The 19,242-nt window shown below is 35.6% G+C and overlaps 1 protein-coding gene across 11 annotated transcripts; it reads left to right on the top strand.

Moving 5' to 3' along the window:
- The first annotated feature begins 159 nt into the window (after nucleotides 1–159).
- On the top strand, nucleotides 160–19,172 carry LOC131544470 (uncharacterized). 11 transcript variants are annotated; one of them, XM_058782692.1, is made up of 11 exons: nucleotides 165–191; nucleotides 4,238–4,284; nucleotides 4,449–4,545; nucleotides 8,832–8,898; nucleotides 9,836–9,892; nucleotides 10,009–12,700; nucleotides 13,051–14,079; nucleotides 15,039–15,104; nucleotides 15,778–15,870; nucleotides 18,504–18,593; nucleotides 19,093–19,172. In XM_058782692.1, exons 6-7 carry the CDS (start codon nucleotides 10,012–10,014, stop codon nucleotides 13,053–13,055), a joined length of 2,694 nt encoding a protein of 897 aa, XP_058638675.1. In that variant the 5' UTR covers nucleotides 165–191; nucleotides 4,238–4,284; nucleotides 4,449–4,545; nucleotides 8,832–8,898; nucleotides 9,836–9,892; nucleotides 10,009–10,011; the 3' UTR covers nucleotides 13,056–14,079; nucleotides 15,039–15,104; nucleotides 15,778–15,870; nucleotides 18,504–18,593; nucleotides 19,093–19,172. The 11 variants fall into 11 exon arrangements, with proteins under 11 accessions (XP_058638668.1, XP_058638666.1, XP_058638675.1 ...); XM_058782688.1 differs by having other exon boundaries at nucleotides 14,949–15,104; XM_058782691.1 differs by having other exon boundaries at nucleotides 13,051–14,088.
- The last annotated feature ends 70 nt before the right edge of the window (nucleotides 19,173–19,242 follow it).

Below are 19,242 nucleotides of genomic sequence, written 5' to 3'. Positions count from 1 at the left end.
GTTATTGCCCACTTCAAAGGCCTGTTTAAATTATTAAAACTAGAGGCATTTATTAACTTTAAGATTACTTTTTATCATGTAAACTATATGTACAGCATGTTATACACGTGACAGAGGGGAACACGGCACTGCCCATATCAAAGCACATGTGAAACCGGCGTAAATTGGAAGAGAAAGATCCGATGAATGCTGTAGGTAACCCCTTCATTTATTTATTTCGATTTTAAGATTCCTCTACGAAATCACTTGCCTGTGAAAAGATAGTGAGAGCTGATGTTGATGAATATAGTCAAATTCGTGCTAAAGTATTATTGATGCAGTCAAAAAACAAACAAACAAAAAAAAACTCTCCAACTTCTTTGCAACCAGAAGCTTTAACTTAGCTTTGGATTCCTGAAAGGAAAGTGCTAGAGATGTGAATCGTTGGTGAATCTGTCTTTTATCAGATTCACCAACAGTTGGTGAATCTGATAAAAGACAAATTCATCCAAATAAAATAAATTATTTTACATATTTAAAAAAGGATCAAAAATACAAAGAAATTTGGCCCCAAACATGCCAACTGAACAGCAGTGCTCAATGTACATACTGTACACACACAATAGGATTACAGAACTTGTCCTGAACATGTATATCAAGCTCTGTGTGTGTGAGAGAGAGAGAGAGAGAGAGAACACATTTCAGCTTATGAATTTTTTTTTTTCTGCTGTGTTTGGTGCACATCTTGATGCCTTGATGACAGGGGTAGAGGGCTCCCATATAAAGCACTGAGGCTTCCCCAAATTCTAATTCAGATGCAGTGTGTTTTCCATGGTGGGTTTGAACAAAACCAAAACTAGAAACAGTTTGGCTCTGGATGGAACGCTATTATCATGACAGCGCTTTATGTGGGAGTCCTCTACCCCTGTCAGGCATCAAAATGTGCAACAAACATTTACAACAGAAAAAAAGAAAGATAAGCTGAAATGTTCTCGTTCTCTCTCTCTCTCTCTCTCTCACACTCACACACACACACACAGTTTGACATACATGCTCAGGGTAAGTACTGTAATGTATGTGTGTACAGTATGTAAACTGAGTACTGCTGTTCAGTTGGCTCATTTGAGGCAAAATTTCTTTTTATTTTTGATACATTTGTATTTTTAAATACATCTTTTTATTTTATTAGAATAAATTTTTCTTTCATCAGATTTGCCAAATGTTATAACTTATTTGTGCTGGTCAATTATGAACAATAGGTAAAATTGAACTGCTAGCAAAAACTTGGGTGCTGCAAATATTTGAGTTGCTCCTCCCCTTTGACTTACCCCTCCCCTTTGAGTGACTCCTCCCCTTTGTGTGGCCCCTCCCCTAATTTCACTCCAAACTTTCGCTATAACTTGAGCCCTGTGCATTTGAGCCCAAAGACTACATCTAAGTTTTGATATTCTAAATATATTTGATCTATGGGATTCAAGTTTAACAAGTAAATACCAAAAAGTGTTTATACAGTAGCTAGCTAGCCAGTAAATCAAGATATGAAAAAGCTAAGCGTTAGCATTATTTCATTGACAATTTATGAGGTATGTGCTAGCTAGCTCAAGCTGTGATGCTCTTTCTGCTAGCCCGTTTTCTGTTATCATACAGAAGTACATTACTGGTCAAAAGTTTGGACACATTACTATTTTTAATGTTTTTAAACATTGCATATCTTTTGCTCATCAAGCCTTCGCTTATTTGATCAAAAATACAGAACCGAACAGTAATATTGCGCAATATTACCGGTATTACAATTTAAAATAATGGTTTTCTGTGATGCAAAGCTGAATTTTGAGCATCATTACTCCAGTCTTCAGTGTCACATGATTCTTCAGAAATAATAATTGTATTATTATTATTATTACCTGTGATTTCTTTTTTTCGGGATTCTTTGATGAATAAAGAGTAAAAAAACAAAAAACAGCATTTTTAACAATACACTACCATTCAAAAGTTTGGGGTCAGTATCTTTTCTCTTCATCTTTTTTTTTTTTTTTTTTATAAATTAATACTTTTATTCAAAAAGGATGTGTTCAATTACTAAAAAGTAATAGTAAAGACTTATATTGTTAGAAAATATTTCTGTTTTGAATAAACACTGTTCATAAATTTTTATTCATCAATAAATCCTGAAAAAAAACATCACAGATTCCCCCCAAAATATCCAAAAATGTCATTTAAAAAAAAATTTGTATTAGTTTAGAGGTCGACCGATAGTGGATTTTACCGATACCGATAGCTAGGTTGGACCACACTGGCCGATACCGATTAAGCAACCGATAGTTTTCAAAATGGATACTGAAAGAGAGCTAGTGCTTTACTATTTAAAAAAAAAAAAAGCAGCAACAGTACTGAACCATACTTTGTAAATGAATACAAATATTAATATTATTTACTATATTGATCATTAAAGTTATTTCATAATTTGCTAATGTTAAAAGAAACTTTAAAATGTAAAAATATAGCCTATTAGTAGCTAATAGTGAATGTTGAAATGAAAACACTCTAACAAGGAACAATATTTCTACAGTTTTCATTAATGCTACGAATGGACTTTTATTGTTAAATGTTACCATTTAATTTCAACAGTCATGCTTAAAGATGGCCATGTTTAAATATCTACACAAGGCCATAGCATTAAAATTACATACATATGGATATTGTATGTGTACTCACACACTTTATTTGCTTCTATTTTTTAACACTTGATAATTATCTAGTCAAAAAAAAAAAAAAAAAAAGTTAGTCGCGCAGCGCTGCGTCTAGGAGAACTCAGAGGTATCACACACACACACACACCAGACGCTTTGCGTTCAGATCAAGTGGCGGTCTAAAACAATTTATTTAAATCACCAAAGGGACATAAGTTTGCTTCCAGAATGAACAATGTGGCATAAATGAGTTTGAAGTTCGGTGTTTAAAAAAAACAGAGCAAGTGGAAAGAGAACGCGCGATCTATTACAGCTCTCTATATGAAGCATACCGACTTTATTAGAGCCACAGAAAGACAAACGTTTTGCTGAAAAATGCACAATACATAATTTATAGCCTAGGGTGAAGTCATTATATACATTCACAACGATTTGGGACAAATATAATGTAATTTAATAGAAAACTATGTGAATGGCGCTCTGTTCCGCGGCAGGCTTTTCTGTTGGCTGCATTTAAATGCGCGTCTGGAGTTTCCGCTCTGTGCAGCGCTCAGTGTCACGTGTCAAAATAAACAAGACGTGCTGTCAGTGATTTCCGCCTCTAGAGGCCGCTCTCGTACTGTATAATGCCATTCCGGCAAAGGTTGCAAACCGAAAAACTATCGGCATGGATTTTTGCCGATAACCGATAGTTGTGGCAATCAACTATCGGTGCCGATTAATCGGCAAAACCGATGAATCGGTCGACCTCTAGTTTGCATGCATGTGAGCCTATGATCAAACAAAATGTTTATATTTATGTTTGTATATGATACGGTTTTATAAATTTCCCCCAAATTTCCAATTAATTCCCATAAATTCCTGGTAAGTTTCAAACCTGGAATATTTCCAAAATTCTCCAGACGAAGTTCCCATGGAAAGTTTCTGCAAAATTTTTCCCTTTGCAACCCTAGTTGATATTGATTTAATTTGCCTGGTAACAGCCCCAATGTCTTATTCTAAATAACTGATTCCTTTAATTAAAAACAACTAGTTTGAAATTTATAGGCCTATCCCAGGTGTATCAAACTCAGTTCCTGGAGAGCCACAGCCCTGTCGAGTTTAGTTCCAACCCTGCACACACATACCATGTAGTTTTCAAATAAGCCTAAATGATTAGATTAGCTGGATCAGATGTGTTTAATTAGGGTTATGTATACTGTGTAGGGCTGTGGCCCTCCAGGAACTTAGTTTGACACCCTTGGCACATCCCATTTTTGCGTCCCTCCCACTGTTAAAAAGTAACTAAGTAATTTTTACTCTGAGTAAATTTAAAATGAGCTACTTTTTACTTTTACTTGAGTAGATTTTTAGACTGGTACTTTTACTTGTACTTAAGTAAAATTTCATTAATGTAATGGTACTTTTACTTGAGTAATATATTTTCGTACTCTTTCCACCTCTGATTATATCTAGCCTAGAAAGTATGCAAATAGCCCTTACTTTATAATGACTAATAAGGTGTCATTTACTTCAGTCTCACAAAGTTCCTTTATAATCAGTGAACCTTTTACTACATTGTGTTACAGTGAAAGGATTCACCAGCATGCAGAAAAAATAAATCCCGTGTTTAGAGGTGAGTGAATGCAATGACCAATCACAGGTGTTCAAGAAATCAAGTATGTGATTGGCTACAAAACACGTTTTAAATTGAATCTTTTGTCGCTTTACAGAGCACAAACACAAATGCACAAATGCAGCCCTAACCAAATCTGATTTGCCAACATTCTATTATTACAGTCTGAGGGTGCTTGAGAAAATGGATGTGTGGCGTGAGAAAAGTGTCAACTGCCTGAGTCTCACGCTGAATGTGTGAGAGTTGGCAGCCCTGTTAACGGTTTGTTTATTTTCTTAAGGTTACATTTGCGGGTTCCGCCTTCCTTCTTTCACTGAGTCTTGAACTGTTACATATTATACATTTTGCTTAAATCATCCTGGCAACCCAGTTTTTTATTTATTATTATTTTTTTTAGTCTTTCATCCCAGGGTCTGAAAACCACTTGTCTAGAACAGTGATAGATAGTATGACACTGTGGTTTCGATAGCAAAAATCCCTCCCTTTCACACTTCCCTTGTCACCCTTTCGTCCAAATAAAGAAACCGCCCCTTGCTTTTAGGTGAGCTCATAACTTATCTGTTTTGATTTGATTTTGGCTGAATGCACAAGATTGAGTGCAAATAAAATCGGTGATGAGAATTTTAAATACAATTAATATTTTTGTGGGAATGATATTTTTATTTTTATTTTTTTAAATTAGCTAAATGTTATAAATCTCCAAAAAAATAAGTGTTTAAATGAACATTGTATGTTAAATTAATTGTAATTCATGTTTAGTGATGTTCTCACAAGGTAGTGGATAAGTTGTATTTATAATATGCCATTATATGACACACTGAACAGGAATTACACTGTAAAACATTTCCCTGTAAAAAAACGGTAATCTACTGGCAGCTGTGGTTGCCAGCATGATACCGTAAAAATACGAAGCACTACTGTTTTTAAAATTAACAGCTAAATACCGTTGTTTTTCAGCAACAGTAGACAACTGTAATTTAGCAGCATATAGCTGTTAAATTACAGTTGTCTACTGTAGCTGAAAAACCGTATTTAGCTGTTAATTTTAAAACAGTAGTGCTCCGTATTTTACGGTATCATGCTGGCAACCACAGCTGCCAGTAGATTAACGTTTTTTACAGGAAATGTTTTACAGTGTTTAATTAGATACTAGTCACAACCCAATAATTCAAATTTTAAATGCTATAATAACCCTGCACTTTATATTTATCCATGGGTAACAAAAAGGAATAAAGCCAAGTTAGGATTTTTTTTTTTTTTATTATGATAAAAATGTAAAAGTATTCAAGTAATATTCAGTGCACATAAAAAATAAACACCCATCAACATATCAAAATACAAAAATGGCTTACGAAAAAGCAAAAACAAACAAAACAAACAATATATCGAATCAGGCTTCAAACATTACTCCAAAAACAATTGCACTGAAACAAACAAATTATTAAAAATAATAAAATAAACAACATGCTTTAACAAAGCATCAGCATTTTTAATACCTAAATAACTTGGCATAAACAAAGTGCAACTCACCAGGCCAGCACATTTTTCAAAACCAACCTGCATGGGTGTGGGGTTGTCAACTACATTTTTAAATGAAGTCCCACTCAAAGTCCATAAGTCTCTTTAAGAGGTTTGACACTTTGGTGTTGACGGTTATGGTTTTCTTTTGCACCGTTTTCCCAGTTTTTTTGGATGTAACTTTTCCTCTGGCAGCCTTGGTCCCCTTTTCAGGATTTATTCCAACAAAACGTCTAAAAAAATATAAGAAAGGAATATTTTCAGTAAACAATGATTTTAAATGGTATGATTTTGATTATCAAAATTTTGGTAACACTTCAATAAAATTTCATTCGTTAACATGAACTAAGAATGAACAATACTTCTACAGCATGTATTAATCTTAATTATTTTCAATATTTGCATTGTTGTTAAAATCAAAAGGGTGTATATGTTAACATTAGTTAATGCACTGAACTAACATAATCAATTAACTATATTAAATACTAATAACTAGTAACAAATTTATATATTTTTGTTAGTTCATGTTAGTTAATGCATTCACAAATGTTGAGAAATTATATATTATTGTATTGTGTTACTGTGGCCTTCAAAGAAAAAAAAAAGTCACAAGTTTGTGATAAAGTTAAGTAAATGAGATCATTATTTTAGGGGGAACTATATTTTTAAGGGTTAGTTCACTCAAATAAAATTTCTGACATTAATTACTCGCCCGTAAGACCTTTGTTCATCTTCGGAACACAAATTAAGATATTTTTCCTGTCAACATCACATGCATGCATGCATGTCTGCTCAAGTTTTCAGCTTCGCCAATACTGAGTTGGCATTCGGATGTAAATAAGGAAGCCTGCACTGAATTCACTACGATGACAACGGTTCATTTTGTTAAATAAAATCTTTATTTTTGTTTTGTTTTTGGTGCACAAAAGTTCTTGTCACTTCATAAAATTAAGGTTGAACCACTGCAGTAACGTTGACTATTTTAAACCATGTTTTCAACTACCTTTCTGGAGGTCAAAAGGTGCAATGACATTGCTGCCTATGTGTGGATCAGATACCCTCGGATTTCATCAAAAATATCTACGTTTGTGTCCTGAAGATGAAAGAAGGTCTTACGGGTGTGGAACGGCATGAGGGTGAATCCCTCATGACAGAATTAATGACAGAATTTTTTTTCTTTCAGCTGAACGCAATCAGAGTTATATTATATAATTTTCTGGCTCTTCCCAGCTTTGGAATGGCATTGAGTAGTGTTTTTAAAGCTCCAAAAAGCACATTCATACATCATAAAAGATATCCATACAACTAAATTAGAAAAAAAATAAAAAATAAAAATATTGTAAGAGAAGGGGAGCTACGTCCTACGTCGGGTCAGAGATCACCCTTCTGCCAGAACTCGACTCTCTCATGAACGTGCGTACAGCCGTTGCCAGAAGCCAGTGATTATAGTTTATAAAGCTATAAATACGGATATTTTTCTTACAAAAACACATCACTTCACTTCGGAAAACATTTATTAACCCCCAGGAGTTGTATGGATTATTTTTTATGATGGATGAATACACTTTTTGGGCATCAAAAACTTGATGTGAACAAACTTGAAAAACAAAATGTAATGCCATTACAATGCTGGGAGAAGCCAGGATATTATTTAATATAACTCTGATTGTGTTCGCTGAGAGAAGAATGTCATATACACCTAAGGTGGCTTGAGGGTGAGTAAATCATGGGATGATAAATTTCATTGTTGGGTGAACTGTTCCATTAAGTCACCATACAAATACTAACATGTTAATTAGAAATAAATAATATAAGTGCAAATTTACCTTTGAAGGAATTCCAGTGTGGATGCTGCTTCCTCCTGGTACTGCAGATTAAAGATGTAATACAAAGAGAACAATGCAGCAAGTCCAGTGAGAAAAGTTGGCTGCACACCCTCGCAGATTATTCGGCCTTCCAGGCTGATCATCCACCGTTTCATCCATTGCCCCGGATTTTCACCTAGATCATAAAGGAATGGATAGAACAATGTTTATTCTATGATCTCTAGAAAGTGTAGAAAAGGCAGTGAGAAAATTCTTTCATAACCTGACAACGGCACACAATGTCATGTCTTTGAATGGTAACTGACACTGCTGACCCATAGACAAAAAATGTTATACTGATTTGTAACAACCTGACTGCATGTACAGGATGACAACATCGAACCTTGTTCTAGTCTTTTTTACTTAAAGAGATAGTTTAACCAAAATTCTGTCATTAATTCCTCACCTCGTATCGTTCCACAACCATAAGATTTTCGTTCATCTTCAGAACACAAATTAAGATATTTTTGATGAAATCCGAGAGCTCTCAGTCAAAAATATCTTAATTTGTGTTCTGAAGATGAATGAAGGTCTTACGGGTTTGGAATGTCATGAGGGTGAGAAATTAATGACAGAATTTAAATTTTGGGGTGAACTAACCCTTTAATGCCAAGCCAGATTTCGAGATGGGGAAAAAAGGTTAAATACAATAAAGTGTATAGTGATTGTATAGTGATAAAAAAAAAACTATGAGGTTTCTATAAGTGAACTAAATTCTCAAACCAAGAATCAGACTTGGCTTAGTTGAATAAATATTTTAAATTCAAATCTGGGCTGCGTTTCTCAAAAGCATATTATGCCTAAGTTGATCATAGACACCATTGGTGGCAATGATTATCTAGGTAAGATAAATCTAGGCTTATGATGCTTTTGAGAAACGCAGCCCAGCCCAGTGCAATAAAACATTCAAAGACAGTGGATTCTACACTGAAAAAAATGAAAATGGGGGATTGTTGAATTTGCAAAAATGCATTTAGTATTTCCAACATGATTAATTTATGTTTCTCATCTAAACATATTTTAGTCTTGTGTCATCCAATTAATGTTGAAGGATGTTCAACTTTTTAGAATTAATCATGTTGAAATGTAATAATTTAGTTATGTTTTCTCTGGAAACTCCGCCCCCTTGGAACGCGCGAGGAAAACTAATTAACTGCTCTCCAGTAGGCCATTTTCTCTCTCGCTGTGGAGCTGGAAGGTGCGTCGGGGTGGATTTCAACAGTGTGAAACGGTAATTAAAACTTTGAACTGACATGCAGCTGTTAATGTTAGTCCTTTTTAAGTTTTTTTTTTTTTTTTTTCTTTTAAAAATTTTTTATGTACTGATTGTATCGAGCAATCCCATGGAGATGCAAAGTTATTGCTAATGTTTAACGTTAAGGTGGTTAACCATGATGTGTATTAACGTTTTGTTTTTTAAATTGTGTACAATCATTCAAGCAGTTATAAAAAAAAAAATGTCTGTGTATGATGAGTCAGCGAGTGATTTGTGGCGCCAACTAATTTGAGGCGGGGGAGGGAATGCTAAGTACAAAAGTTAAAATGCCCTCTGGCTGAGGTATCTTTTAAATTTTATCGTAAAGAAAATATTCGTTATTCTGTAGACTGAGTTTATTGCAAATTCTCTTTCAAGGCAAGTTATTTCACTGGAAGGCCTTAATTGCAACGAATGTGGAAATCCTGTCGGAGTGACTGGTGGCGCCAATTTATTTGAGTTGGGGGAGGGTATGTTACACATCGTTTAAATATTATAAAATGCTCGCCAACACTCCATTTTTAGTATTTTAAATCCGTACCAAAATCCTACATGCTTTGTCTTAAAGATGTGGTGTCTTATGCTAAAATGGCGTTAAGCTTCAGGTCGGTGTCTCGGGCAAATGGAGCCTCCAACTACGTAAAGCGATGATTGGCCTTTTATTTAGAAGACGGACAAATTCTGCCATTTTGCATGTTGCACTTTTCTTCCATTCATTGTGTTAGTGCACAGTCTTGATTTACAGTCATTTTTACTATTGAAAGACCTGATAACTGGCTTATTTTTAATGTATTTTATTTTATTACCTCCACTCAATGAAAAGTTACATTTGTAAACGTTCTAGGGTGCCTTAACTACCTCTGAGAAAATGTTAATGCTTTAGAACTAATGCATTGTTTTTAATATTTTACAGATATCGGATATTCATCTATTAACACGCAATTTAATTGGCAAAGGCTCTATATTAGTGGTGAGTATTTTTCAATATATTGCAATTATATTTGACTTATTTTTGTTTCTTACTTAAAATATTCCTCTCTTTAAAAAATTAATTCTCTTTTTCTTTTTTTCTGTCTCCCTCTCTAGTGAATGTGGCAGTGCAAAGGGTGCTCAGTAGCAGTTTCCAGTAGATTGGCACTACTAAACCATTATCGAGTCAAGCATCCTCATTTTGGACGTACAAGCCAGTATCCATGTACGTATTCAGAATGCCCGTGCACATTTAAGACATGGAATGCTTTAGTAGTACATCACAGCAGAGTGCACTCTACACAAGCTAATCAGAAACTAAAAGAATTATCTGTTTTTAGCTGCCACTTATGTTCATGTAAAAACTTGCCAAATGAAAGGGAGTACTTTGTTCATATCCATTTGCATCTGAAGAAAAATGAAAATGTTAGTTGTATGTTTGCTGGTTGTGGTTTTCACACTTGTATATATGGAACCTTTAAAGCTCACAAGAGTCGGAAACATACACCACACACTCTAGCTGATTTTAAACCAGGAATAGTGAAAACAACTACAGTAGCATCTCTGTCATTAGATCATTCACTTCTTGATGGTCTGGATGAGTGTATAGAGGAGGACTCTGGTACATCCCTGGATTGGAATAATGAGGACAAGGCACTCTCAAGTGATATTGAGCAGCAGCTTGCAGCAGCCTTACTGAAGTTAGAATATTTGGTTCATGTGCCAGGCACAGCTATTGATGAATTCTTACAGGAAGTTTACCACTTGCTAAGCTCTGCATCAGTCCCAGTATCTAGAGGTTTTGTAACCGACATCTTAAAGAGCCACAACCTCCAAATTGACGATTCTGTAGTTGAAGAAATCGTTACTGTAATTTGTTCTTCTAACCCTGTTCCCAAAGCTATTGAAAAAGGTGGCCCTCTTGCCACTTCGTATCAACGCAAACAATATTACAAAGAAAAATTTAGTGTTGTGGAACCAGTTACCTACATACTTGATCATAAAACCAAACGGTCCTTTCAATATGTCCCGCTGTTAAAATCAATACAGCAAATTTTGAATAGAAAAGTCATTCTTGACAAGGTAATTGAAAATCATAGAGGAAAGGAAGACATTAATTTTGACCCATCTTATGAATACAGGTCCCCTAAAGATGGTTGGCATTTTAAGAAGAACTGCTTCTTGAATGATGATGAGTTACGAATCTTACTTTGTCTGTACATTGATGATTTTGAGACTTGCAATCCCTTAGGCACTTCTAGGAAAAAACACAAACTTTGTGGTGTTTATTGGATATTAGCAAACCTTCCACCAGGCTCTCACTCAACTTTATCATCTATTAATCTTGCCGTGCTTTGCAAAAGTGATGATGTAAAAACATATGGTTATGACACAGTTTTGGAACCTCTTCTGAATGATCTTAAAACTCTGGAGGACCATGGTGTGTATGTCCCTTTGCTAGGTTCATCTCTTAAAGGTACAGTGCACAGTGTTGTGGCAGATAATTTAGGAGCGCACAGTATTGCTGGCTTCACTGAGAGCTTTTCTGGTGATTACATATGTCGGTTTTGCACAGCAAAAAGTTGTGATATTAGGTCTCACTGTGTTGCATCTGGTTTTTTTAGCCCAAGAACTAAAGAGGTCCACGCAGACCATGTTAAAATAGCTTATGAGAACAGCAAACAGTGTTTTGGAGTTAAACGAGAGTGTGTTTTTACCAAAAATCTAAATCATTTTCACGTTGCCACTGGCTTTCCCCCTGACATTGCTCACGATTTATTTGAGGGCATTGTGCCAGTTGAACTGGCTTACTGCTTGGCATTATTGATATCAAAGAAATTGTTTGCACTCGATGACCTAAATAAAGCTATATTGTCATTCCCCTATAAATGGTCAGACAAGACAAATAAGCCACACATTGTACCAAAGAGTTTCTTAGCTCGGAAGACCATTGGAGGCAATGCCCATGAGAATTGGAGCTTGCTGATGTTGCTCCCATTTCTGATTGGACAATATGTGCCAGAAAATGAACCAGCATGGCTTGTATTGATGCATTTAAAAGATATTGTTGAGCTAGTGGTTGCTCCTGTGCATAATGATGAATCCATCTCATACCTTGAAAGTAAAATAGTTGAACACAGACAGAGGTACCTAGAACTGTTCCCTGATGTCAGACTTCTACCAAAGCACCACTATCTTGAACATTACCCTCAGATGTTGAGGTATTTTGGCCCTCTAACGGCTGTCTGGACAATGCGATTCGAAGCCAAGCATGGTTTCTTTAAGAAGATTATGAAACACACTAGTTGCTTTAAGAATGTACCTTTGACTTTGGCTTCGAAACATCAGCTGATGATCGCTTTCCACATCAACTCACCATCCTATGGTAAATCTAGCCTAGATGTACCTAATGTGTCCACAGTCCCAGTTGATGTACTGAAAGAGGAAGTGGCTCGGGCTATTAGGTCTAAATACCCAAACGCATGTGAAGTGTATCTTGCAAAGAATGCATCAATTAGTGGCATAACTTACAGCAAAGGTATGGTAGTTGCTCATGGATCAGCAGGTGGCTTAGCGGAGTTTGCTGAAATTATTCAGATTTGTATCATCAATGAGAACTTGTTCTTCATTGTGAAAGTGCTGTCAGGGTGGTACAATGAACACTATAGAGCCTTTGAGCTGAACGTGTCACCTTCAAGAGAAGTCAAGCTTTTGGCACTCAGTGAACTCGCTGACACCTATCCATTGGCTGATTACATGGTTGGATCAAACCGGATGGTGACCCTGAAAAGGCATATCCTTATAAAAGGTTGGTTAACAGAGTGGCAATTAATTTATTTTTATTTTTATACATCTATGCAATATTTTGGTGAAGTTTGGCCTTGAAGTACAAAGTCAAGGTATTGTGCATGCTAACATAACTACTTTCAAGAGCTGTCTTATTCTGTTATTGACTTGCTTGACTTTCTATGAGCATGCCACTTTACGTTCTCAGTATCATTGTTGCATATTGATTTTGAGTTATTGTCTAACATCAATTTAACTCTTATTTACTAACTTCCTTGTAGGCCATGTTTCTATCTTGCATTTTTCAGCCACTAACACAAAATATATATATATATATGTATTTTTTTTATTTTTTTCTCTCCATCTTCACAGATTGAGACGTACAATGACGCATGCTCCAGCCATTATTAAAGTGATCCTGGGAGATAACAGCAGTCAAAGACTGAACTTTCAAAATGGACTTCCAGATTCTGTCAGTGAACTTGTTACCGAGGTACAAAGACAGTGTGGCATTAACACTAACTTTAGGCTTCAGTTTATGGATGCACTATTTGGAAATGAGTTCCTGAACCTCACTTCAGTTAATGAAATACAGGACAGAGGGACCGTCAAACTAATCCCCATAACACAGGCCTCGGCTCCACAGTGTGCTGATATCCCTTCAACTTCAGAGACTGCTTTATGCAATCCCTCAGTGGATGAAACCTCATCCATGTCTAGTGTGTGTTGACACTGACACACTCTCCACAACAGTTTTTGAGACATCCAGCTCTAGACAATTTTGGCCCACCTTCTTCCATGTCCCTCAGTTTTCCTTTGATGCAGAGCTGAAACTTGAGCGAGGCAATGCAGCATACAAAGAGAAGGGTACATTTCTTATTCCAGATCCTAAACTGAAGTCAAACATTCTTGAAGGCCTGGTTCAAGAAATTGTCAAATACAAAGTTTATGCCACTGATAAGGAGTTCAACATCGTTGGGGAGGCCCTTATCTCTAAACATCCTTGTCTCACCGAAAAAGGCTCCTGACAGGATATGCTGGTTGGAAAGCTAGCTTAAAGAATAAACTCGCAATTTACCGCACTCACTTGAGAAAACTGGGATGCCCTGAGGTACTTGTAAATTCTGTGAAGCACAAACCAGCAGACAAAGCAAATGCTGCTGCTGCCATCAAAAACCACGGCGTTCTGAAGTAAACTACTGCCCCCCTCATCCCACCGGAGAATCTGATGAGAGCCTTGAGAATCTGAGAGTGGCACTTCTTTCAGAGGTGAAGAAAAACAACAACAGGGAGGTGATTAGGATGAAAATGGAGAAGACATTTTCCCATAGAAGATATGAAGTGGTTCGTGACACACCCATGATCCAAGACTTCAAGGCAAGATGGCCGGCTCTCTTTGATGTAAGCGAGGTATGTCATTTAACAAATTTTGGTGGGTTGGGAACCCCTGCTTTACAATAAGGTTGCATTTGTTAACATTAATGTATTGAAGGTATAGTTCATCCAAAAATGACAATTACTCACCCTCATGTCGCTCCAAACCCACGAGATCTTTGTGAACACATTAGGATATTTTTTATGAAATCTGAGAGCTCTCTGACCCTCCATAGACAGCAATGCAACTGCAATGTTCCTAGGTCTAGAAACGTAGCAAGGACATCGGTAAAACAGTCCATGTGACATCAGTGGCTCAACTTCAGTTTGGAAAGCTACGAGAATACTTTTTGTGCGCAAAGAAAACAAAAATAACTTTATTCAACAATTCTTCTCCCCTGAGTTACTGTCTTAGAGTATCACAACGCATATGCATGCTTTAAAGTGCTTCAAGTGGGGTCATCCAGCCTAATTTCATTCTCTGAAAATATTAGTGTAGTGAGATGAATAATATTGTTGAATATTGAGTAGTGGCAAGGAACCCATCAGGTGATAGGAATGGTCAGGAATGCGGTTGTATTTGTATCTCCAGTCAACAGATACAATTTGATTTTAATGTGTTAGTACATGTTGAAATTAACTTTAAGATTAATAAATGCTAGAAAAGTATTGTTAATTGTTAGTTCATGTTATGTAAATGTAAAGTGTTAACTACCGGTAGTTCTAACAGCAAAACAAAAATAGAGTTGGGTTACTTGGAAAGTCATAAGAAGAGTTGTATTACAAATAATATTCTAGTTTAATTTTGAAATTACTAATTTAATGATAATAGTTTTTAACACTTTCTCTGGGTATGGCTGTATTTTTACAAGTATTTTTATTTATTTATTTTTCAGATAAATGCTGAGTTTAAGCGCATTACCACCGTGGCCCTGCAGTCCAGGTTTTTATCACAGATCGATATGCTGTCTGACAAACTTTTAAAGGTATTTCAGAAGCGAGGAGGGCAAATAGGAAGAAGACTGCAGAGCATCATGGAACCCATGGCTCAAGTATGTTAGAGTTTTTGTCTGTGGTGTGTGTATGTATAATATTTTTTTTATTGGGGAAAACACTGATCTTTATTAGAGAACTGAGGCCAGTTGCATCATCTGGACACTAGGGATGTAACGATATTCAAACTGAATCGGAAAAAACAATACACCACCCACGGTATGTACTGCGATACTCCCTTGGCCTACCCTGCTTCCTGCTGAGACAGAAACGCGTACGGCCACGATGGTTTTGAATTGCTTAAATCACATTGAAAATGAAGGTGCCATTAAGGGCATCATGTGCAAAACAGATCTGCCATATAGGCTACATAAAATTGTAATGTGAACATGACTATAAAAGAATGGCATGTTTCAGCGCATTATGGGAAAAACGCATACACAGTTATATCTTCATGACTAACATATTCCAACTTGCAGTGAGTGGCTGCACAAGCGAACTTAACTATTTTATTTAGTGCCAGGTCCAATGACTTGTTTGCATTATTTAGGCATTCGTTTGTTTTATTTCAAGGCAATAGATTTTTGGGTAACACTTTACGAAGCAACAGTTTCTAAATTCTTACCTACCGGGAGTTTAGAATTCCATGAGCAGTCCAGTCATTTATATAGATCTGGGGGGAAAGATTTAGTATTTAACACAAACTGTGCTGCTCTTGTCACCCTTGGCCAGGATGATGACGTCGATGTTGGGCGAGAGTGTATTATCAAGGGGCTCTGCGTATACCTCAATGAGGACCTGGGCAATTTGGTGAAAGAGTATGTGGTGAGTACAATTATAAAGGTTCATTAATTTAGATATTTCTTTCATTAAAACATTGCTCATTACATTTCTTTCATACAAAACATTGGTCATTAACAAACCAACCCACTAATTAGATAATTGATCAGTCCCTCCAGGAATTTACAGGGCTTTTTTCCCCCTGATTTCTGTGGCCTAGAATGACTGAATGTGCAGCAGCTTTTTCTCAAAATTCGTGGCATTTCTTGTTTTGCAGTAAAAAATTCACTCTTTAGATAAAAGGTTGCTAAATTAAAAAATTAGTCTTAAATATTTTTTACAATATGCTTAAAAGATTATAACAATTATAACGTTTACATTTTAATATTTTTTTGCCCTTTATTTATTTGTTTATCTTTATTTTGGCAGGTTGCTGGAAAGTGTAATATATAACTTTATTGTAATATATAATATTGTGTGCAATCTGTCATGCCCACTGGAGTCTGCTCAGTAGATCACGCATGTGCTATAGTACTATAGTATAAGGCACATAAATGTAGATCTTCTAATAGTAAAACTTGTGTGAGCCTTGTTTTAGTAAAATAAATTTCAGACATGTCTAATATGATATACTTACCAAGCAGGATCAAACGAGGAGTCACAGGCAGGTTACCAGTCTTCTCGAGGTCAGCAGAAGTGGCAGACATCTATTGTCAAAGAGAACAATTTATGTAATTTATGTCAAGTTCAGGTTTGCTTGCATTGCATAGGCAAACAGACATAATTTCTTCATTAAAGATTAGCACATGAAATTGGGTGTTTCATAAACTTCACTTGTATGATTGATGCATCGCCGACAAACAGTGTGTGTAGGCTATGTGCAAATCAGCTCACGACTCACGAACAAATGGATTCCTAGCGTAGCCTATACCCGTTCACTAACAGGCTTCTAATTAAAATTACAAAGGCTTCACTTTAGCTTTATAATATTATTTTTAGAAGTACTTGATAAAAAGGTAAAATCGGACGTAGTGGCAAACAACACTGGCAGATACAAAATGACCGCGACGTAAAAGTTATCACACAACAAAAACAATCGATTTTGTTCACTCCCACCGAGTCCCACTCATATTTTACGTGAAGTAAAATATCCATTTTGGATGAAAATTAGGGATTTACCTGATGTGATGTCAGTCTGACTCTGAACTCCATCGATCGGTCGGTCGCTCAATCATCCCTCTACCTATAATAGAGTCGTCTGATTTAAATCACAGAAGTGTCATTGGATGTTTAAGATGTAATATTTTTAAGTAATAAGTAATTTAAAGAGAGGCAAATACAATCATAAATAGTTGCAATCTTACCTCATGCAGATAATCCAAAATGCTGTCTTGTTCACGTTGGAAAAAAATATGGTATAATTCTGTTAAATAACGGTGACATGCTGTCGTTGGTCGACCACGCAACCCGAAGTGAACAAGTCTTCCCATAATGCACTGTAAATAACAGCAACTTACTGCTATTACTTGAAAACATCATTTTACTGTTAAATTTCCATGTAAATTTACAGGAATTTTTTACAGTGTAGGCTGTCAATGAATTTAAAAAAAAAATCTTAATTACATGATTTGCTTATTAATTCATCTAATCATCTATTTGCTGAGAAAAAAAAACAAAACTCTAAATGCCCCAAATAAACAAATTAATTGTCCTTTTAGACTGACGTTTAGACAACACAAAAAAATATGGTCCTTCAAAATGTTAATATTGTATGTTTTAATTCTGACTATCCTCATTAATTCAACACATTCTTGTATGCTGTCTGGAAAATGTTTCTGGCCTCTGCATCACATCTTGCTCTTCAAAGGGATAGTTCACCCAAAACTGAAAATTCTCTCATTTACTCACCCTCATGTCGTCCCAGATGTTTATGACTTTCTTTCTTCAGATTAACACAAGAAAATATTTTTAGTCTGTGTAATGCAAAGGGACAGGACCACTTCAGAAACCACAAAAAGTGAACATGATGGTCAAGTTTAAAATATTAGTATTCGCATTTTTCTTACACATGCCTATTGTTTCACTTAAGACACTGATTCATCAACAGGGGTTGTATGAGTTACTGTCATATTCACTCAAAAACAGATGTGTCAAAAAACAACACACATGGTTGTGTTGACAGCATTCTGACACATGTTGTGTAGGATTTTAACACACAATGTGTAATTTAAAAAAAAAAAAGCCTTTGGTCAGATTGGCACAATAAATGTGTTATCTCCTGGGCGGGCAGTTTGTGTTTATGGAAATAAAAACAATACCTATATTTCATATGGTAGCACACAAAAAGCTCTCGAATGAATAAAAATCAAAAGCTTGTTTTTGTCACTACTTTCACATCTTTGCTGGGTCGGATTAAAGGAAAAGGAGATGGATTTGTAAGTAGTATGTATTTAATGTCAAAAACAGCCAAATGTGTGGGTTTTTTTGTTTTGTTTTTTAACTCTGAAAGATGATTTTGGTTGTTGCATTCCTCGACTGTTGTCAGTTGGCCTTTAAATTGCTCATGATAAACTAACTTACAGTTTACTACATCATCTGACTCTTTGATAGATATTAGAAATTAATTAAAAGGTATATTGTTGAGATCAATAATTTGTTTGTATCTTTTATTAAATCAGCAGTGGAGATGAACATCAGGCAGGTCGTGGATATCGAAGGGGACTTCCACAATCTTCGAGTACCCATGCTTCTTGAATATGCCAAGTGTGGTAGGTCTCATTGCAGTTCAGTCTTTACTTATTTTCTTCCATTACTTAAAGAGATAGTTCAACCAAAAATGAAAATTGTAATTTACTCCCCTTCATGTTGTTCTAAACCTGTACGAGTCTTTCTTCTGTTGAACACAAAAGAAGATATTCTTAAGAATGCTGGTAATCAGACAGTTGATGGTAGCCACTGACTTCCATAGTATTTTTCTTTGCAACTATGAAAGTCAAAGGCTGCCGTCAACTGTCTGATTACCAGCATTCTTTAAAAATATATTTTATGCTTAGCAGAAGAAAGAAACTCGTACAGGTTTGGAACAATAGGAGGGGGAGTAACAACAACAGTAACAATAACATCATTTTAATTTTTGGGTGAAATATCCCTTTAAAATATTTTAACAGACAATGCAAAAGTTCTGATATTGTTAGTAACACTGTTTTTTTCCTTTATATATATATATATATATATATATATATATATATATATATATTAAATGAATAGATTGAGGAATTGAAAGCTACCATGGAAAGGAATGATTTTGCATCTCTTATAGACGGGATGGAAGACCAAGCAGATGGCATGTATTTGTGAACTCTTTACTTACACACATCTCTTATGTATAATTTATTATAACAAATATTCATTAATATA

This window comes from Onychostoma macrolepis, chromosome 07 (genome assembly GCF_012432095.1).
Source record: "Onychostoma macrolepis isolate SWU-2019 chromosome 07, ASM1243209v1, whole genome shotgun sequence".
Taxonomy (NCBI): domain Eukaryota; kingdom Metazoa; phylum Chordata; class Actinopteri; order Cypriniformes; family Cyprinidae; genus Onychostoma; species Onychostoma macrolepis.
The sequence above is the reverse complement of the archived record's forward strand: the minus strand, read 5'-3'. Positions and strand labels throughout refer to the sequence as shown.